The sequence below is a fragment of the Vespa crabro genome, chromosome 3, assembly GCF_910589235.1.
Source record: "Vespa crabro chromosome 3, iyVesCrab1.2, whole genome shotgun sequence".
Lineage (NCBI taxonomy): Eukaryota > Metazoa > Arthropoda > Insecta > Hymenoptera > Vespidae > Vespa > Vespa crabro.
The window spans coordinates 4,654,636-4,677,978 of NC_060957.1; the positions used below are offsets into that span (position 1 = coordinate 4,654,636).

Below are 23,343 nucleotides of genomic sequence, written 5' to 3' on the forward strand. Positions count from 1 at the left end.
GAGAGGCTGGTCGGTAGGCGTGACTTAACACGAGCTCTCCGAAAGTAAGAGGGGACCTTTTTCTATATAAAGTTTTGTCAGTCTCCACTGAGACGCTGTGTAGTTCGGAGCTCTGTAACAAGTCAAGACTAATTGTATCTCGTACTTTCGATCGTGTTACTAGATAAGAAAAAAAACGTGACATTAACGTAATTATACGCGTTCTTAACTTAAGTTTTTCCTGATCCACGAATTTCGTTTGCTTATGTGAGCTGTCTGTTGATATATCGTAAATCAAAAGTTCATTGGAAAAAGAACGAACGGACAAAAATAAGAAAGAAGTAAGAATATAATAAAAAAAAAGTGAGGATACAGCCTGTGCATGTACGCCGAAAAAATGATGCACGCAATGAGCGAGCACGCGGGTGGCGCGGCCGGTCTAGGCGTTGGTGTTCTGCCTTTTGATGCAATGGCACTATATGAGCAACCACGACCTCGTTATGCGTTAAAAATGCCACGCGTTGTGCCTGATCAGAAGGCCAAGTTCGAAAGCGACGAGCTCTTTAGAAGACTTAGCCGTGAGAGCGAGGTAAAATCCGATTCGTCTTAACATTCAACGTTCTCTTATTGTCGAAGTATATCGACAAATCTATTTCTTTTGTTTTCATACATTTATGATGCATTTATGTAAACTAAACGATTCATAGTATTTACATTCAAAATTTCGATACGTGAATGTCATTATAGTCTAGAGCGTATAATCCCTTTGAAGAGTAATTCGATCTTGTTTTCTTGAGATACAACTATTTGTAACGATCAAATCGAAATTATTATTGCAGGTAAGGTACACCGGGTATCGTGATAGGCCGATGGAAGAACGTCAAGTGCGCTTTCAAAATAGTTGCCGTGAAGGTCAAGTAGAGATAGCATTCGCAGCAACCGGTACGAATCTTCAACTGGTCTTTGGTAACGCTTGTGGGACTTATCCTCCTGATCGAAGAGAGGATTGTGATTTTGACAAAGAACACGGCAAGGTAAGAATTCTTAATATTAACATTGAAAGTCATTTGAATCCATTTTTTTCTATAACAACACAAAATCCAAATGTTTACTTACTAATAATAGTTATATAGAAGATTATTATCGTCTAACACTTCTTATAATGAAGACTTTTATATATTTTCGAATCAATTTACGGTCTATAACATTTAAGATAATTTTTACTCTTTCTGGCAATGGTATTGTTGTCACAATTACCAAATATGCGACATATTTACTTCGAAAAAGCTTTTTTCTTACTCTACAAGGGTCTGCAATTGTAACTGGGACACATTCGGTATGCTGTCGAATATCTCACGATGCTCTTACAATTTGTTCCAACAATTCCAAGAACATTTTTATTCTTCGAGTTTTGAAAGTTCTACCGAAAAAAAATTCCACGGAGTTTCACAGGACCCTCTCTTCTTTATTTCTCGTCCTTTTTTTCCTTTCGCTTTTTCGAACTCTTTGTCTTTGTGCCGACGACGCGTATATATGTGTAGTTAGAGAGGGAGACAAATTCCAGCTTCGCCATTGCGATCGATAGCGTCTCTGGACCGCCATTTTCTTGCTATACTTGCAGATTTTTAAGGACACACTTTCTAATCTGAAAAGTAAATATATGAAAATTTTTATTCATGGAATATTTTTATTCGATTAATGATAATCCTTTCAATCATTTCTCAATTTTCTTAAGATTTCACTTTCTTTTTTGACAAATGGGACTGGCGTATTTCTCTCTCTCTTTTTTTTTCCTTTTTTTTTTTTGAAAGAAGTTTACTCTGACATGGGCAAATATCTTCGGAAATTTAACAGTCGTTCGTTAATTTGGTCGGTCGTAAATCTATGTGACACATGGCTCATTCTTTGAACCGTACCTCTCAAGTATCGTCGGGACATTCGAGAGTCACTCAAACGAACGCAAACTCTGCTTTTTCTATCTTTTCTGTCGCATTGCATTCCATTGCTTTCAAACAATAATTTAAAGTATCAATAAAACATACTTTATTACAAACTTTAATTAATTTCACAGGATTATCAAAATTGTACTATTTAAAATCTTTTATATTATATTTCCTACTTGATACAAATTATTTATCGGAAGTAAAAACTTAATTTTTTTAAAACTTCAAATTATATATTCAAGTTTTTCCCAAGAATAAATTCATTCATTTTTTATAAAACAGTATAACAGGTGATTTAAACAACCGCACCTGTAATTAGAAATAATAAAAAAAAACGAGATAATAAAAAGAATTTTCGTTGTATTAATAACAAAAGAAAATATTTAGAAATATTGAATTTGATTAAATACCTATGTAGTAACGTCAATATATTTTATAAATGATAAAAAGATATAAATATTCGATATAGAATAATTATTAATTAACATCTTCACATTAATATTTATTTCAATAATTCATTGTATTTGATGAGAATAATAATTCATCTAATAAAGAGTCGAAGTAGATGATATAAAAGAAAAAGAATTATTCGTGTTTACATCAATTGTTTCAAACAAAGAATACATTTTGTGTACTTATCGTTAGAAGTAAATTTGAGAAGAGAATTTCGAGAACTCGTTAGAGAGATTGAGAAAACGATTCATTAGATATTCAACTGGCACTTCCTCGCTAGCTGCAAACATCCTTTAGTAGAGACCGAAATCGCACGACTACCCACTACTCCGTGTTTTGTTTTATTCGGACAATGAAAATGCAAGAAGAGAAAGAGACGGCAGCATAAAGAGCGGCGTGGGGCGACACGTGCCCTTGCGTATTGTCTTCGGTTGCCCTGCAGAGGAGCAGTAATTACAACAGAGATTCGCGATCTCTAGATGAAGTACGATAATATGAAGAGTGTAGATCCTTTTATCGTACACGTTTCCTATAAGAAAGATAGGGATAAAAATTCGATGATAGATATAACGAATAACGTCTCATTACGTTGAAAAATTCGAAACAATTAATACGTTGTTAGCCATCGGATTCAATATCATACAAAATATTTTTGAAATTTTTTTATATCTATAATGCATGATTTATTTTTTTTAAAACTCTTAGGAAAGAAATATACTTCCTATAAAGTGAACATTAAAACGGAAATAATAGGAAATGATAGAAATTATCATTTTTTTTACGAAATTTAATGGAAAATTACATTGTTGCACGTACGTTACGTTGCACATTAACCAATATTAAACGTTAATATGTTGTATATTTGCAGTTACATGTATTTAAAGGTTAATGACATTTACAAATATAATCAACAGTTGTAGCAAGAGTAAGATCTAACATTTATATCAAATATGATAGTGAAATTTTCTTCATATTTGTTTTTAAAATATATTATACAAAACATTAGATGAACTTATCGATTTATAGAAATCTAGGCTTTTTCTTATATTTTTTTACAATTCAAACAATTGAAGTCACGTAAACGTCATGTAACGTCAAATACAAGTAAAAACTCAAAAAAGAGAAATTTTAGTAATTATTTTTTATCTCTCGGACAGAAATCAAAAGTGAAAGTTTACAGTTTTATCATCTAGGACTCGTCCGTTGTTTAATAAAATTCTAAAAATACAAAAGAGAAAAAATACAAAAGAAGAGAAAAGTTTTATTAGGGTCTCTACTGACCATAGCAATTTTTTTCGGCTTTGTATTTTTTAAGGGATTTATTCGAAAGGGCTATCACTGACGAATGTTCGCTCTTTTGTGCAGGAAGTGAACCTTGCACAAAAAGGTACCTAGGTAACGCCTACCGAGAAACAAAAGAAAGAACCGTCGTAGGACTAGCCAGTCGTTTATCTCCGTACGTTTAAACCATATTGCTGCTCTTCTCCCTTTAAAATTCTTCTCCCTCATATATATATATGTATATATATATATGTATATATATATATGTATATATATATATGTATATATACATATATATATATACATATATATATATACAAATATATATACATATATACATATATACTGGTCTACAATTTTTCATATATATATATATATATATATATATATATACACATATATACATATATACATATATACTGGTCTACAATTTTTCAACCCTTTTCTCGTAGCTGATTCGTATTACGATGCCTTCTATTTCTTTCTTTCTCTCTTTTTTTGGCAGACCAATGCAAATTAGCTGAATAAAAGGGTTGACGTTCGAAGATATGCGTCGTTCCGCTGTTAAACGTTACAGTTTAAATATCGTCACTATTATTTGCTGCTAATGGGTCACGCCCATGCAAGATAGACAGAGAGAGAAAGAAAGAGAAAGAGAGAGAGAGAGAGAGAGAGAGAGAGAGAGAGAGAGAAAGAGAAACAGAGAGGAAGAAAGAAAGAGAGGTGTTAAAAGAATATAAAAAATCTCGTATATCGCGTGAGAATATAACAAGGGTCGAGAAGGTAATATCGCAGGGAAGGTTTCCTATCTTGTACGTTGTAATTTAGCCGTACTTTGACCGTGAATAATAATAAAAAGATAATTTTGTTTTTTCGAATTCTTTTCATGTTTAAATCAAAAGATCGACTCGTAATTGATTCATTAGAAGAAACAGAAAATGTTTTTGGAATTTCAGTCGTCGTTTTACTTCGACGGTAGTAAACATTTTTTTCTCTCTTTTTTCTTTCTAATTCGACATATGAAGGTGATAGACTATTCGTGTAGATCGAAGTCGAACCACCCGCTGTCAGAGGCTATGGTTCAATTATAACTTCATATAGAGCTTCCTACGGTGTCGCTCGCATTGTTCGCGTTACGTTACCAACCAGCTGTAAAATTTATTGTGTATTTCATCGTTCGTATTCGACGTATGTATCTAACAGGGATAGTTTTTCTTTTTCATTTTATATAGATATTTTATTAACATTTCTTTTCTTTCTCTCTCTCTCTCTCTCTCTTTCTCTCTCTCTCTCTCTCTCTCTCTCTCTCTTTCTTCTCTCTTTCCCTATCATATTCGAAAATTATAATTATAGAGTATACAAAGGTGAATGGACTTGATTGAAATACAAAATACGGGCAAATATCAAATGAACAATGGAAAGTGTTTTCGGAACGTGCCTTTGTAAAACAACATGAAAGATGCGACGACGCATTAAGAATACATTTGAACGCTTATAACGCTTCTTCTACGAGCGATTTCATGGACGGGACCGGAAACCGTACCATTTGTCAAGAAATAAAATAGCCCTCTCTTTTCTCTCATTCTCTCTCACGCTTGCACCAGGCATAGGCTGACGGAAGATAATTGCTCGTTTCGGAGTTGCTTGTGGACTGACAGCTTAAATTTATCCTCCTTTTCGTCGAACATTCTTTTTCTCTTTCATTAATTTGTTGTCTTTTTTGTATATATATTTTTTTTTTTGAAATGACCCTACAAATTACACAGTATCCTACGATATAAAAAAATATACGAATTATAATTCCGTCTCTTTTGATGTATTTTGTATTCTATGTCATTCTATAATTTTAGTATATAAAAATTAAAAAGAGAAAAAAAAGAATCTTAATTGAGAATTCCTTGAGCAATATTTTCGTCGTTTATTGTTTCCCGGATGGGAATATCGAAGATTGGCACGGTCAAACTCGCAATTTTATCTCGCACACCAAGAACGACGGTAGACCGGTGATCGTACCTTCCAATTTGCGTAATCGTTCTCTCGAAATAAGAATCGTTTAAGGATATTAGTGGCGAGAAGGTAATAGGAAACGTGATCGTGCAGATATATATATAATAAGTGAAACAGTAAAATTGTTTGTCTTCATTTGCAATAATTAAAAAGAAAGAAGAAGAAAAAAAACATTTGGTATATCCAAAATTACATCAGAATCAAGTTTCATAAACATACCCATCTATTACCATTTCTTTACAAAAATTTCTTGAGATTATTTTCGTGGTTTTAGATTAAAAAAAAATAGAGAATAGGAAATAAACACATTCGCAAATAAAGAACGACTAATTTCATTTTGGAAGAAAAGAAGAAAAGAAGTTGACGTGTACCCGTGTTCGTTAAATTTCCAGGTACACCTAAGATCACACTTGATAATGAACGGCGTGTGTGTACGATGGCGAGGATGGATCGACCTTGATAGATTAGACGGTGTTGGTTGTTTGGAATACGACGAGGAACTAGCTGCTGAGGAGGATGCTCATCTTCGCAATCAGCTGGAAGTTTACAGTCGGCGTGGTCGAGATATGCACGAGAAGGCTTATAGGAGTGGAGCTGCTCAACCACCTCATCTTAATCATCACCACCTTCATCATCATCAGGGACATCATGTGACTGGCACAGGAGGTACAGGTACCACTAGTGCCGGGATGGAGCCTCATATGACGCATCGACAAGATCCAGAAATGGAGGTCAGACTGAGAGCGTACTGAGACTCAACGTCTCAGAAATGAATGTGTCAAGGATACAGTGATAAACTGGATGAGTGATATCGTTAGTTGGCTATATTCGTAATAGTACGAGTCTTTAACTATCTAAGGGATTCATAATTAATCAATCATGATTTATAATCAATCAATGATGATCGTCAAAGGTCCTTTCATCCATAATAAATGTAAAAATGAGATCTTTTAGGTGATAAAATTAAATTAGATGTATTTTGTATATATTATATATACACTATATATCTATGTATGTCTAAGAGAAATATTAACGAAATTGTCAGCGAATCGTTTGTTAGTTCTGACTTTTGATTTTACATTAGGATTTTATATAGATTTTCAATAATATTTTATAAATAATCCACCATACGTTTGTGGTATATTTCTTTTTGCTTATACAGCTTTTTGAAATGTTATAATGATACGTTTTTATGTTCAGATTTTATGCGTTGAAATCTACGAATGCCGTCAGGATATGCATGCGACTGGAACGACAATTATTTTGTATCCAACACTTTAATCGTGCATATGTAGTTTAATAATATGATTTATAAACACATAACGACCTTTCTAAATCTATGATGAGTGTATTCTTGATACCGACGATGAACGTGGCCTATGCAAAAATACAAAGTAGTAGGCTTCTCGGAAAAGAAGAAGGAAAAGGAAAGTCGCGATTGCATTGCGTCAGAGGCTACGTTCGACTATGAAATACATGAATCACGATTATATCCACTCGTATATTCCCAACTTCCCGATGAATCATCATCGTGCATTTTATTTTATTCATTTTATTGGCTCAACACTACACTTGTTGGAAATTTTTCTTTTTATTTAGTTTTTCTTTTTTTGTTATCTTGTACATATTTGTAAAGAGTTTAAATATAAGTTTCGATGAAATATAATTATTATTGAATTACAAAATTCCTACTGAATATATATGTGTGATACTCTGTGTGAACGCAACAAAAGAAGATATATACATATATCTTAATACAGGTTGACATAGAAACTGTACTTTCAATAGACAAACAACGCAATAACGTGCGAAATTTCTTTGATGGAACAGTAATTAAGTGCGCTTGATGTTGTAAAACGATAATGTACACGTAGGAATTCTTATAAGAAGAAACCTTACAGATTCCGGATAGTCGATACCAGTTAGGGAACAAGAAAATACGAAACTTCCCACGAGATCGTCCTATGTTTACGAAAGTATATTCATGGAAGAAAAAGAAGAAGAAGAAGAAGAAGTAGAAGTAGAAGTAGAAGTAGAAGTAGAAGTAGAAGAGAAAAGAAAAATAAGAATAAGAAAAGTTTGTTGAATTTGTTGGAATTACCTTGACACGTTTTGACGGCTTTATATGCCCATGTCAAGAACGTCTTTTCAAAAAATTTTTATCGTAAAACAGCCACTCTCCTTCTTAACTTCCTGTGGTCTGTAGATAAACACCATATCGTTATACCCGTATATTTTACCAAAACGAACTATGTATATAGATACTACTTCATTACGTTGTTAAAGAACGTGCTCGATATAAGAAAGACTGATAAATGGTAATGATCTATATTTCAGCTAGTAACGAGAAAACGTGAAGATTTTGATAATATTTCTTCGCTACATATATAATTATTAAAAAATAATGAAATATTTAATATTTTATACAATTTAAAATAGATTCATTTGCTTAGAGTACGATATAAATATTATGTTTTATAAGGAAAAAAGATCAATGAAATGACATTTCATTTTGATGTCTTCCGTATAGCAAACGAACGGCATAGGAATTTCATAAGACTTTAAGTTAGCCGAGATTGGAACGTTTAGTGCTAACGTTTTGTATTTGTAGCAAACAGTGCTATTATCCGTAGGGGGTAAGGGATGAAAAATCCGCCACCCGCGGTGTTAGCCCTGTAGCTACTCGTCGCATCTGCCTTCGATTTATTTCCAATCGTAATTGATGACTCTTGCCCCCAGGGCCTTTCGAGTTTTAGCAAAATAACTCTGATTCTTTCTTGAAGTAGGTATAGAAAAGAGAGGAGAGGGGAGGAGAAGAAGAGACCGATGAAAAATCAATCATCGATCAGTATTCGACAAAATTGGAATCTTACCGAGAATAATAAATTATCTTGATCTTATGTTCGAACGTGAAAATTAATGTTTCATCGTAGAAACATCATATTATTCATAATAATGACATTGGTTTGACAAGAGCATAATGAAAGCTTAGGAAGATAGCTTTACTCGAATTTTTATTAATATCTCACGAACTTATTCTTCGTAGGATTCTTCTATTTTCACGTTTATACACATACAAACATTCTTCACGCGTATTTGGACAGGAGAAGTCAAGGAAAAGAGGCGTAATAACATCTGTTCGACGTTATTTTCTTTCGCTCCTTTTATCTTTCCTATTTTTTCTCCGATCTTCACAATTCTCTACTTGAACATTAAGGATTTTAAAAGATCGTCTTTGGAAAGGACTCAAACAGAGGGAGCTGATACTTATAGTTACTGCCATGTAGAAAATAGGGAAACAGGATGTTGGAGAGGTGGGGTAACCAACCTGAAGAGACGAGAAAAAAGATAGCGAAGGATCTATAATCCCTTGATGATACATCGCAGGTTGGAGATTACGTAAATCGCTCCCTTCCTGTTACCTACGTGCTGGCTATGAAAAGGATCGAGATTATCCTTGAATTACATTTTTCTGAGATCCAAAAAAATTCTTATATATCTATTACGTTCCTTGTATCAACAGAATTATCAAAGTATTATTAAAGACATAGTCCTTCATAGTTATTCATTTATTAGTACCTATAAATATATTTTCTTTATTTTTCCTTATTTAAATATTTGTTGTCCTGTAAATAACAACGCAAAGAAAATTATATTCCTGATTTTAGGAAGCATCGAGTTATCATTAATTTTGTTGACTATACACATGCACGTGAACACGTTCGTAAGCACAATACCAAAGCACATAGGAGGGCTCTCGTTGTCCCGTTGAGTTCTGTGTGCCAACAAGCTAAATGCGTTTCACGGATGGCCGCCTTCGCTCAATGTAGACTCTACCGGTTGGATTCAACATGTACGTCTACTCACGAAAACTGTTCGATCAAGTAGGAATGGATAAAATTCGAACGTTCGTTAGAAATCGTCTGTGCCTCGAAATTTTTTACGAACGTACATATATGTAACATATATATAACAGAAATTTCAAATATGCTATATCCTGTCGAAAGACAAACGTTTATTTCGTGTAATTATTTCGAGTAGATGAGAAGTGGAAAGTAATTACAATTCAACTAAATGATTGCGAGCATTGTGCGTGTGAGAAGCACCTGTGTATCCGATAGTATAATTTACGAATGTAACAGCTCGGCAATTAGGTAATAAATAGTAAGAGAGGACCGTTCACCCCTGTCTTTTTTTTTTCCTTTCGTTACGTCGACGAGCACTCGTTCGAATAGTCAGGGAGAGTGAATTAATAAAACGACCCTATAGCTCTGCACGCCTCACAGATGTGCGTTCCTTGAAGGGCTATTTCTTTTATTTTATTACAAATGGTTAATGGAATAGTTTGCATACTTTGACTTATCAGTCGACAAAGAATATTGCATTCTTTCCGACGAGTTTAACATTTTTGCTTCGAAAGTTTATTAGCATTGAATTTCTAAACCTGAATAGATATATCTAAAAAAAAAGAATGGTAATAAATGGCTATAACTTTTATTATTTTATTATTGAGGATAATTAAACATTAGTTTATCTTCTTTTCATATTTTGTAAATTAAAATACATAGAAACACAGAGAAATATGTAGATATACTTCTTCAAACAAGATACGACTCCAATTCGGATATTTAAATTCGAAGTCCCGCCCCCGTTAAATGCAAAACAACTGTAGCATTGCTAGAAAAAACCATAAATCACGATAAGCGTGCACGTGCTACCCTTTGCTCGTACATAACCAAAAGAAATCTATTAACATTCTAACTGTTATTAACGTTCATCGTTTTTTAAATAGATAAATAGATAAGGCAGACGTTCGAATAAGGTAACAAAATTACAACGAATATTATGTCTTGAATTTACAAATTGAAATTTACAACATGAAAATTTGGAATCGTATAACATCGGCTATATCTATTCAACGAAAAAAAATGTGAGATCATTTTTTCCGAAATATTCATGAAGAAAATATTCGAATAGGAAAGAGGAGAAATAAAAAAAGAGAAAGAGATCAGTACAATGTTAGAGGATATGAATATTCGAATCTGCAGGACACGTGCCGTTCGTCGAATCGGTATTCAGGGCAGCAGGGGGTGGCTGGGGCACATTGGTAAGGTTCTCACTGTCAACGGTCCCTGGCCGACCTTTGCGCTCGGTGTCGCAACAGCTTCAGTCATATACTAAACCCTCGGTAATTGCCAGCATCACGGGGGATCAGCGACGATCGCAGGAGGACAAGAAGGCCACGCGACTTCACGATTTCGCGCGAGAGCATGTTTAATTACACGTCATGTATGTGAGTGTAGAGACATCGACGACATCTCTATTATTCTATGTCGTCTATAGTTCTTTCTAGTACGGCCTTTATACCATCTCCTATCCTCGTATTTTCATTCTTAGTGAACAAACTTTGAGCAACGACGTTGGGTGCCAGTATTGAATAGTATTTTATTCGATGCGAGTTAAGGAAAGGCAATGTGTGTGAGACATATGCGATGACGAGACAAAATGACAGGTCGTTAAGTCGATAAAACATTATTTGGCCATGTCATCACAACTTGACCTATCTGATGAATTAAGTATATTTTTAAAACAAATGGTTTTGAATATCTTTAACACGTATCTAATCGATATGTTATGAGAAGGTTGTTTTTATAAGTGATTGATTATTTCTAAAAGGAGAGAATGAAACGAGGGTGATAACCAGTATAATCATGATCCCATGTTTGAAATAATTGATCATTCAACGATCTGAATGAAAAGTCGAAAAGTCATAGGTGCTCTGACACATAAATGGGCAGAGTTTGGAAGAAAGCAACTCAGGTATAGCTTGATATATACGCTCGTATCGCATTACGAGGGTTTCTCTGTCTGATCAAGCGACACAAAGTCCAGCTCTACCGTTGAAAAAGGAGCACTAGGTTTTTCGTCGGTACTCCTGATGACCGGCTGTCAATACGAGCTCAGACTTCCCTTCCGGAATGAATGAAACGCTTTGGCAGTTCGTTTACAGGCGGGGGCGGTGAGCAGTATTATGTTCCATTCGTTCTTCTCATTCCACGTATAGATATATACGGGAGGGTCAATATTATACGAGCGATTGAGCGTATCCCCGGTTTTTCTGTTTACGTTTCTACTCCCGCACACTGTAAGCTAGCAGGTCTTGAAAATTAGTGCCAATTAGATTCGTATGGCGATTTCTATTCGGCCTTTTTGTTAACAACTTGCTCGACAAGTTGTTAAGAAGGTATTGCGTATTGTTTATTATCGTACATTACTTTTTTAATTGATTCTTCAAAAATTTCTTAGTTATATAATTTCATCGTTAATAGAGGGTGATAAAAAGATGACAATAGGATGATTTACTTTAGCCTTACTATGATTTATTTGTGGCTATCAAAAAATTATAATATAAACTTATAGTACAAATTATGCTAATATAACTATATTATATACTAATTGTATTTATAACTTTTATAATTAGTGAACATTTATTTTCAGAAATGAATTAATAATTTTATAAAAAACAAATATAATTTAATTAAATTAAATAAAATTTAAAAAATACAAATATATGAAAATAATTGTTCAAAATTGCATTAAATGAAATATTGTATGTTTCTCAAATGCATACGGAAAATAAGGAAAAGTATTTCTATATTAAAACAACACCGTTGTACAATAAAAAACGACAAAGCAAGGTTCTTGAAGCATGTAACTTCAGAACGTATGTCGTTTCACACTGACTGCATATACGGCAGATCGAGTTATCGCAAGTCCAATCGTGCGCAATCTAATCCGATCAATCGTAGGCTATCCATTACCGTAATCCACTTTACATTGCTCTTATTCACAGGGTAAGGGTGTGAATAACAAGAAACTATATGCAAATCGTTGCAAACACAAAAAAATGTCAGTTTCGATCGAAATTTCATTTCAACTCATAATCAAATGAAACGATTTATATCTATAAAAAGAAAGAAATATCAAGGTAAAAATCGTTTCAAATGATCTCTAATAACAGTCATCGATTTCTTAATCGGTCTCACAATTTTTATTCGTTTAAAGTTTTCACGATGTGAACACGTAAACGTAGTATTGTCACGTGACATTGATTTGACGTAATTGGCACCAGGAAGGAGACGGACGGGGCAGAAATGATTGGGATAAGCCGGTATAAGCTGGGATAAGCAGACCGTGGATTTGCTGCTAAGCGAGGGTCGCCAGAATTTCGACGTACTTTTCTAACGGAAGGGAGTTCCTCGATTGTTTAGCTTGATCCGGGCCGAATCTTCCAATACGTCTTTGGATTTTATTCCAAACTATCTGCTTATCAAGTGATAATGTTCATGTGTTCGTAAAATACTAAAAATAAAGTAAATTTTAAATTTGTTAAGTATCTAGATATTGGATGATATTTTAGAATTGAGACAATCTTTACGAAGCTTCGACAATTTATTTTAAATAAAAAATATATTTTAGATGCAAACACATCATAGAGTCGTTTATTTCAAAAGTGTACTAGTGTAAGAAAGACTTAAATCTTCCGTTAATCTAATGTTACTTCGACCGACAAAAGAGAAGGGAACGAAAAAAAGACGAAGAATAAGAGATAATGTACTTCGATGATGCGTAGAACTTCTGTTCGTAGGCGTTCAAATATACCATACAACGAGTGGGTTCCGATGTAATGCGAACATCAAACACTCAGTAAACCCGAGATTCCGCGTCAGCCTGTGAGAACGGACACCTGAATACGCGAGCTAGAATCCGCTTTAAGCTTGGTAGATTTCCTACTTTCAAATCGCAATACGTTTCAAGTCTTAATAATAATTATATGTAACGAAAAATAAAAAAAAAACAATAGATCTTATATTTTCATTCGAAATTACATATCGATATAAATAATGTGAATAATCGATATGTATAATGTGAAATTTTATATTATAATTTACACGAATATAGCTAATACTTAACAGATATTAAATTTCGTATATGAAATAATAATTAATTTTGTATCAAAAAGATGAAATTATACAGAAATATGAAAGTGTGACATAAAAGTTATATGGGATTATAGAAGATTAAACAAAAGAGGAAACAAGTGCAAACTCGTACTTACATATGTACGGTATTATTTAGCGTGAATTCATAAATCTTTGATTTTAATTTCACCGTCAATAAAGACAGCCAGTCGGATAGGAAGATCGATCAAGAGTGACATACGCAAAGCGTTATGCGTTATATTCTTTTGTCCCGGAAGGGTGCTGTCGGGCTACACGTGTGATTTCACGGATCTTTATCGAGTCGCGAACTCGATATACTACTACCCTATTCTGCGTTCGCAAAAGGGAAGAGCGTAAAATTTGAATAAATGTGCATGGACAGGAATCGTCAGTTATGCTGAATCAGTTGACATACTAATCAAGATAGGATATTACCACCTAAACATATGAACATACGAATGAATAATTGTTATCATTAAATATGTTCTAATTTGAATTAAATCTGGTTTTCAAAATAAAATAAACAAATTCGAGGTTAGGATAACATAGATACTATTGCAAAATAAAAATTATTTCAAATTATTATTATATCTCTGGTAAGAATGAGCAATGAAATATTTTACGCCTTCGTAATGAAATCATGTGAAAAATTTCCAATCCTTTCACTTTTCACAAAGACATAACGGTTCGTCAGCTGGCCGTACCTGAACCTAAAAAGGGTTAAGCAATCACTTGGAAAAATAGTAGAACCAATTGGAAATAAAATAAATGATCTTTCTTGTCGTTGATCTTTTTTCAACGATTAATTCTTTAAATTCGTGCATCGAGTAACGTCTACGTATCTACAGAAAAAAAAACAATTATTGTTCGAGTTAAGTTAATAAATTCTTTGACGGACGTAATTAGAAACGTTGTGAAGATTTTATTCACAATCTTCTCGATTGTCTTTTCGACTGCTATGACCGCAAAACATGATGAAACTAACCGCAACAGTTCGACCAGATAATCGTGATATACAATTTTTCTAACTTTTTTATTTTCTTTCTTTTTTCTTTTTTTTTCTTTTTGTTTAAGTTTCAGAAATCTTAACCAATAAGAGCATATTATGCTTCAATTAATTTTATATACGAAATATTATCGGATTATTTGTGAATACGATCATTTATAAACGTATTATCAAATTAAGTAAAACAATTGAGGAATAAATCAGTATCAAACGTCAACGTATAACATAAACGCATAATTAGTCAAGTAAAAAGAGAACAGGATGATCCTGAAGGACATATCCAGAATGTTTCATTGTAAAGTATGCCCCGGATAATACCAATGTATACGTATACCTACGACTGAGATCGACTCGAGTCACTTTACACTTTAATTTACGCTTCCAAATAAATCCTCGTATATGGGGTTCAATCGAAAACGATATGAATGAAAGAGGAGAAGGAGAGGAAAGAGACGTCCTTCTAATCCAATGGCGATCCAATGTATGCTCGCGCATGTTTTCAATGAACGCCCGAGGTTTCTCTGTTTGCAGACAGTAAATTATGGAGCACAATGTGAACTATAGAAACCCTTTCATCCCTTACGATTTATAAAACGAGAAGACATCTATTGCTAACATGTTTTTTTTTATTCATCTTTGATATATGTATACGTACGAATACCTCACCTTTATTCGATCTCTCTTTCTTCATCTATATATATATATTTTTTCTTAATAAAAAACAATCTACCCAAAATGACAAAATTAAAAAATTAACATTATGTGTATGTGTGTATGTGTACATGTATATATTTGAGAGGACAAGGACCCTCGGAAATTTAGACGATCGATACAAGATTCGCCTGCCGCATCTCCTCCCTAGTATCCATGGTGATGTAGCAATGGCTTCCGGAATGTCGCGGCGCCTGCGTCGGTGAACTCGGTGTAATTACATCTTTTTTAAAGCTCCTTTGAATCAAGAAGAAAGATCCCTGATTTCGACTATCGCTTTTATTATAATCTTCTCAATATACTCGATATTTCCCACTGTTTCTAAAGCATTGTATTATATATATATTATTCTATTAGAAAAAAAAAAGATTCCGCATAGATTTCGTAGAGAAAAAAGCAAAAAGAAAAAAATTAGAACATCATTTATCAAAAAAGAAAAAGAACGCTTCACGACCAGTGTCGAAAAGCATACGTCTCTTCTCCGGTTGTAACACCATCATCAAGTTGCTGCGCCCTTACTGAGAGTTCTCTTTTTCTCTCTCTCTCTCTCTCTCTCTCTCTCTCTCTCTCTCTCTTCAAACAGGAAGAAGTCCTGTCGAGACCCTTACGACATGAATTACATTCACTCGCTAGGTTCTTACGCGTTTCGTATTCGAGGGCACGAACGGGGCACGACCCACTGAGCGTCAAAGCGAGTTAACGTCGAATAAATCAAAATAAAAGGGGAGAGAGAGGGGGTAGGCATAAAATCCCTGTAGGGCGACGGACTAGAAAAATCAGCCGACCCGTGCGAGAGAAGTCGTCTGAAAGAGTTACCTGTGAAAAATTCTCTTGAAATATTACATCTTTACTTTTTTTGTTTTTCATCCAATATGTCTCTGCTGCTGCACATGGTCGAATCTTCAAATTTGTCGATAAAGAGCGTCGATAAAGAGCGATGAAGAAAAGTTATTACATCTAATCGTTTAATTTCCAAATTATTTTTGACATTTTCTCGAACAGATCGCAGGTCTTTTCTTTCTTTTTTTACTACTTAGAAAAAGGGTGCAAAATCTCGATAAGCGATAATTGATTTTACGCCCCCTGATTTATGATCAGGAATGACACAAAACGACGATTTTGGGGTAAAAATCGAGCGAATCTAACCCCATCGCTCCCCGTATATTCTCTAGTTGTACCTATCGACATGTGTTACCCGTTCATCTGTTGAGTTGAGTAAGGGTGGACAACGAATTTCCATCTTTATCGGCAAAATTGGGATATGTTCTTTATGAGATCTTTGTTCGCGTAAGGCGTCACGCTGAAAACGTCAACGCACAGGAACGAATTCCATATCAGTTTCTATTGTAATAGCAATCGAAAATTAATGTAACGTAGGTCATTGTATAATGATGATGAAAAAAGGATTTCATTCAACTCGTATTGGTCTGTTGTAAATTATTTCATGAAAATCTAATTTATTTACGTTTTAGAATTAAATTAAAAAATTTTTTTATCAGAATGTTTATAACAACAATTCCATATAACTCGGAATGTTGATTTATTTTTCTCACGTTCGTCATTCTTCGGCCATTATGCGAAAAATATCAGTTTCGAACGGATAATACCCCTTTTACGAGTAGAACCGATAAATGTCAGAACGTCAGAGGCCAAAATGGTACTTAAGCCGATTCGGAACTTATATCAGCCAACTCCTGTTTATCTATATACGAATAATACTCCAATAAAAGATATGGATGTAGATTGTGCTCTAGAAAATCACGCATTATATCGAATATGGGAAAGTCAAACAACCGATAAGAAGAACATTAGAATAGTAGATATTAACAAAGTCTTCATAACGATTGATTTCCTTTAATTCTTCTCAATAGACATTTTTTATGAAGGAAGAAACATTTCTTCGGAGAATATGTCTAGATGCTAACGCTTTTCTTTTCATTCGACTCCATACTTTTTTCACTATCGAAATCTCGCAAAGAATGGATTTGGAAAAGTATCTGTTTCATCCGACGGAAGATAACACCATCTGCTCTTTTCGCTAAGCATAGACGAACACTCATTGACAACGGCGGCGGTATACTTTGAAAATAGGATCGCAGCAATTTACTTTCACGTATCGATGATCATCGATGGTAGATACTTTTTAATATCTTGTAAAAAAAGTGATAAGATTGTCTTTCTCGCATCCATTAAAAATTTCCTGTTTCTCTACTCTTTAAATCTTTTTTTCTTCATTTTTTTTTTTTTTTAATTTAACTATAAATTTATAACAAAAATATTTAATGTCACATTTCATATATTATCAAGCATGCATAAAAATTAAAAAAGAAATAAGATAAAGATATTCAAGAATAAATAAAGATTAAAAGTCTTGTTAAAGAGATCGTCGAAGTTATTTCGTAAAAGAAAAAAAAAAGAAGGAAAAAACTGACCTGGACTAAAAGAAAGAAGGTATTCAGTAGCATTCTACAAACTGTATAGTGTTAGTCGAATGTGTTTCTTGTACTTACTTTCATTTCTAGCTTGTTTAGCTCTGTTTTTAACATTGCCTTCGCTTTTTGATATATTTCGAAAGAAAAAAACAGTTAAGCATTATTAATCAAATATCACATATTATGTTGTATATAGTATATAATTTGTTTTCTTTTTTTTCAACATTATGATTAAAAATGAGCATTCCAATACGAAATTATTCATTAGATACTTTTTTCTATTTTTATTAGGAACTCGATTTTTAAGGACACTTTTCACGTGTCACGTTCATGATCATCCCCCGTTATGGTTTTCTAACCGTAAGCTATCGGTTACGCGAGAACGTACTTGAATATCTATTCATGCATAGACATTCGCTAGCGTAAACGTATAAAGTCACGACATGCATATATGATCGATAGGCATTCGTAGCTCTTGATCCGTGTAATTCGCCCGCACGAGAGGATACTATGACTGCATTGTCCGGCTGTCGGCTCCTCATACGTCGCCATTTTGACCGATCCGTTTTACGCACTGTTCGAAAAATAGAATTTTCACATATCTACCTGCTTCCCCTCTTTACGTCACGAATTTTGATCGAGGAAAGAGATTATTCTATTCGAGTGGGATATATCGGTTCCGCTTCCGTCGGAAGAAATAAGGAAAGAAACAGAACGGGAACGCTTAAAAATAGAAAAGTGTAACATTTCTATGCCTTTCAAGCGTCAATACGTCAAAGATTGAAATGTGTGCAATTTAGCGAAATGTCAAGATTGTTTAACGAATTATTTCTTTTTTATTTTTTTATTTTTTTTGATGGAATTTTTTAACAACTATGTCTCATCTTTTATCAAGAAACAATTATAGTTATCATGAAGTAACTTTGAATTTCATTAAAGTAGAAAGAGCTCAATAAATATAAATAACTAATATGCACCTTACACTATCATTTTCAATAATAGAGACATTACATGAAAGCGTAGGACTGTTTGCCAATAAAGCTCCAAAACTTTGTCTTTTTCTACATTCGTTCTGCTTTCGGGACAACCCTCGAAAGGCCACCGAAAGGGCTTATAGTTGTGAATGATGACAAGGGGAACGACGAACGAAGTCGGAGAGGATAAGAACGAAAGGAATGGTGAATAAAGGAAGACGGGTGGATATGAGAGAGAAATACCTCGAACGGTTGGCGTGAGGGGAAGTCGTTTCGTCAATGGCCACCCTGTGTATAGCTGTATATCACAATACAGAGCACTAGAAAGAGAAAAAAATTGCCAAAGAAGAAGTCCTATTTGACCTTATTCGGAAAGATTTTCTAGGTGAATATGGCAGTAAAAGCACGTCTGTGCTTTCTCTTTCTACCTGCTGAACACTTTTTACGCTGTCAACGGCCATCTATTTTGTTCTGAAAAATTGAAATGTAACATTGACGCATCGTCGACCTATTGAGGTCGATGGACAATCGAGACTCGAGAATTTCGATACACCTTAACACGCCTTTCTAAGAATTTTGTCCTTTTTCTCGATCGTTTCTTCGAACATTTTTCAAAAAAATGTTTTTTCAAGAAAAATTCAATTATTTACAACTTTTTTCGTTATGTAGGTATTCGGGATGTGTTAATCCTGATAATGTTGAAACAAAATGATTAAACTCCGCAACATTAGTAAAGTATCTTCCAAAAAATGTAAGAGGCGCCGGTTCCACTTGGAACTCCATTCGGTATAAAAGAGCCCGCGTAAAATTTAGCACCTAGAAGACAGTTACGAGGCGCATCAAAAACGCTTCTTCTTCGACGACTGCAAACCGCTAATTTCACAGTCGTTTAAGAGACGATAACTCATGGAGATTTACAATACGTTTTAGTAATAACTGTTCGTTCTCGACACGATATTCCATTAATATTCGGAAAAGTATAATTCATGAGAGTAATTTTTCGAAAGATTTAATGACTTTAATGAACTCTAACGAATTTTGTTCAAATCTTTGAAAGAGATAAATTCCATTGATTTTCTTCGCATTTCACCGATTATAAAATATTACGTTTTATGAAGTGAGAAGGACTGTGAGCATTCCATAGGTGGTCCTCGAACAACAACCCTTCATGGTTCTCGTAGAGTAGTAGCAACAGTCGAGCACCTCTTTAACACTCTTACTTTCTCTCTCTTTTTCTTCACTTCGTCATCGAATGGAACGATGATGGCTCAGCTTGACGTCAAAATAACCAAATGTCAACAGTGCGTTACGTTCCTATGGGGTTCTCGATCGAATTATAGGTGAGCAAGGACCTCTCGATGGGATGTACGAAGCGACCCCGTCGCGAGCTTTCTTCTCTCAATTAAGCGCGAGTGTCGAGAGAAGCGTATGCAGCTGTCCTTTAAACGCCCATCTACACGAGATTTAGTTTTCTTTGCCCACGCGTTCATGAGAAACAGAGAGAGAGAGAGAGAGAGAGAGAGAGAGAGAGAGAGAGAGAGAGAGAGAGAGAGAGAGAGAGAGAGAGAGAGAGAGAAAGAAGGAGAAAGAAAGAAAGAGAAAAATACATATGTTATACGCTTTTTCAGAGGTAAGACGATAGGGAAAAAACCAGTTTGATAGGCAAACCCGACCGCCTACTTTAATGGACGTACCGCCAATTTTCGATAGAAGGTCAATTTCGTGAAATGCGTAAGGTTGACCAAGCAATGGACATTGTCCAGGTAACACCCCGTGTAGCTGCATTCTCACAAACAAAGGAAGGGGCAAACCTCTCCTTTAGAAGCCTTTCAATTTACAGTTTTAGCTCTCTCTTTTTTATCTGCCTATGTGACTAATCGTTTGTATCATTATACAAATTTTACGGATCGGTTTGTCGCGAAAGTTTGTTACGAGATAATATTTTCAGATCATTTCCGGTTGAGTAAGCCCAATTTCTAATTGATCAAACTCGGAGATAAATAAAGCGTCGAAAGATGTGTGATCGTCGAACCATCTTTACGATCTATCTCTAGACACCAGACATCCTTTGCAACAGACGAAGAAACGTGTCGCGGCGTTCGTCAAAGCGACATTTTATGCGTGCCGCCTCCGCCCATTCGTATACATATAAACTTGCCAGGAATCCAAACAATTTTCGTCGCACTAAAACCATACTTCTGTTTATAATAATAGTTATCTCGTATGGTCTGTTCCTATTTGTTTATTCTCTTCTAACAGCACGGATTAGACCTCTCTGGTATGACTTACTTATGAACAAACACATCCATCGTTCGGGAATTGATGAGATTCTCGTTATTCGTTGATAGATTCGTAAGAAATGTTATTCCTTTTCCAAGACTTCGATGTGGTCTTTCAAGAATTTCTCAATGTTATCACATAACAAGATTCTAATTCAATAAATTTCTATTGTAAATGAAAACTATCTTTTTTTCTTTATTCATTATTTTTAAAACATATATATTTAGAGTAGAAAAAGATATCAGTGATTGTTAGATCATTGGTACCATCAGCGATCATTGTAAACGGTTTTTCTACGGACCCCTTGAAAACAGAATTGAAAAGAAAAGGTAGGAGTAAGGAGAACTGTTCGGTACGATGACATCGAGATTTTTACGATTCCGCCCAGATAGCGAGACGAATGGAAGACGATTAAATTGACACTGACATGAATCATTGTCGAAGCAAAAACCAATGGAATAGTCAGCTTTGAGATAAGAATGCCATAGAATAAAAGGGATCTGGCATGAAAGTTACAATTAGGTGAAAATAAGAAACTAATTTTAAGTAACTATAATATACCAATAGTTGTTAAAAACGAATAACATATAAATATGTATTAACGAAGAAGAAACAAAAATAGGTCCGACTTTCTTTTAATTGATTACTTTTTGTTGAAGAGTGTTTTAGTTACACTCTTTCAAAGTTTTTGCGATTACACAGGGTGTCTCGTTTTAATGATTCCACACGAATACTATTAAACCTCCATGCAATTCACTAATGAGCATGAAACTTTTTAAGGAAGACGCTAGCGTAAAATTATATCTCACGAAAGAGGGGAAACAAGAACGGGTACGTAGTCACTAAAATCGGGGGTGACTTTGACGAGAGGGTGCATCACCTGGTAGAACCATCTATCACACGATACGAAAAGGAAGAAGGGATACCAGAAAAAGAGTGAGAGACAGAAAGAACATGTATACACGGACACATGCGCACAAAGACGTCTACTAAGCGAGGGAGGAACAAACGAAAGGGACGTATCCACAATTTGTCCTCGTCACGTTTAACGTAGCTGCCTTCGGAAAAAGGACCAAAAGGGGTTGGAGCCAAACGATAGAACCCTGGCGTTCACAGTTATAACCTTGTTACATCTACTATATATTACAGCACACACCTACCTTACACGCTCACAGCCTGTCCATTAACTTCTCGTCGCAGGAAATTAACATTTTGTACATCACTGAGAGAGAGAGAGAGAGAGAGAGAGAGAGAGAGAGAAAAAGAGAGAATATAAAGAGAGTGAGAGGAAAGGGTATGCACGATCGTAAAACACAGCCGGTGTTAGATGCTCGCCTACATGTAAGTTCAGACATATCTTTTACAGTCAAACCTTATGTGGAATCTTTTAATTTGAATATTATTATAGAATAATGATGGTTTAGTAATTTATTTGCTAATTTGTTTTACATTTTATCCTATTAAAAAAATTGTTATCAATCTGTAATTTATTAGGTCTTTTTTGTAACAAATGACAAGAATAAAATAACTGAAACGTAGAAAAATTTAAAGACGACTCAACTATATATTTATATGGGGAATAACTTAATTGTATACTTTTATTATGTCGAGTTGATTAAACAAATCTAACGACTACCGTTCAGTTATAAGGTGTAATAAAATTATAAAATTAGCCTGAAAGTATGAAGTATAGATGTTAGAAAATTTTTACAAAACAAATTTTTTTAAATAAAAATAATTTACAGAAATTTACACGGTCTTTCGATTCCCAGGCTATTTATATTTAACTTAGTTACTAATTAAACCATATGTTTTTTCTAGAATTTATAAGTGTCATATTTAACGCCTATGTAAAAATTAGGGAAACCAAAGAATTTGATATGTATTCAAGAAAAATAATGCAAAAACTCGATGTGACATGATAAATCTCGACAAGCAATTAAGCATGTCGCTGTAATTCCCTAATTCTCATAATAATCAAACCTATGCTGCCATTGTCCTTATACGAGCTATTGTCTTAGCTGCACGTCGTACTTTTGTGCCACCCGTGCAAATATGCCTCTTTGTTCTTTATAATCAGCCGTTACACGTCTTTCAGTCCGAGTTCGCAATAAACCGCTTAAATGGCAGGGTGGTCTGGATCTTTGCCTATTAGAAAGTCAGGATAAAATTTGCTTTTTAGCGATATCTGATAACTTATGTATTCGATATAAAAAATAAAATATCAAATCGATCAAATTAAAATGTTCATCATCGATTGAAAAAATATTGACT

The 23,343-nt window shown here is 34.3% G+C and overlaps 1 protein-coding gene across 1 annotated transcript; it reads left to right on the forward strand.

The window, feature by feature from the left end:
• LOC124422766 (protein big brother-like) lies at window positions 1-9,845 on the forward strand. Its single transcript, XM_046959644.1, has 3 exons — window positions 1-568; window positions 819-1,013; window positions 6,056-9,845. Exons 1-3 carry the CDS (start codon window positions 362-364, stop codon window positions 6,413-6,415), a joined length of 762 nt encoding a protein of 253 aa, XP_046815600.1. The 5' UTR covers window positions 1-361; the 3' UTR covers window positions 6,416-9,845.
• Window positions 9,846-23,343: the final 13,498 nt, after the last annotated feature.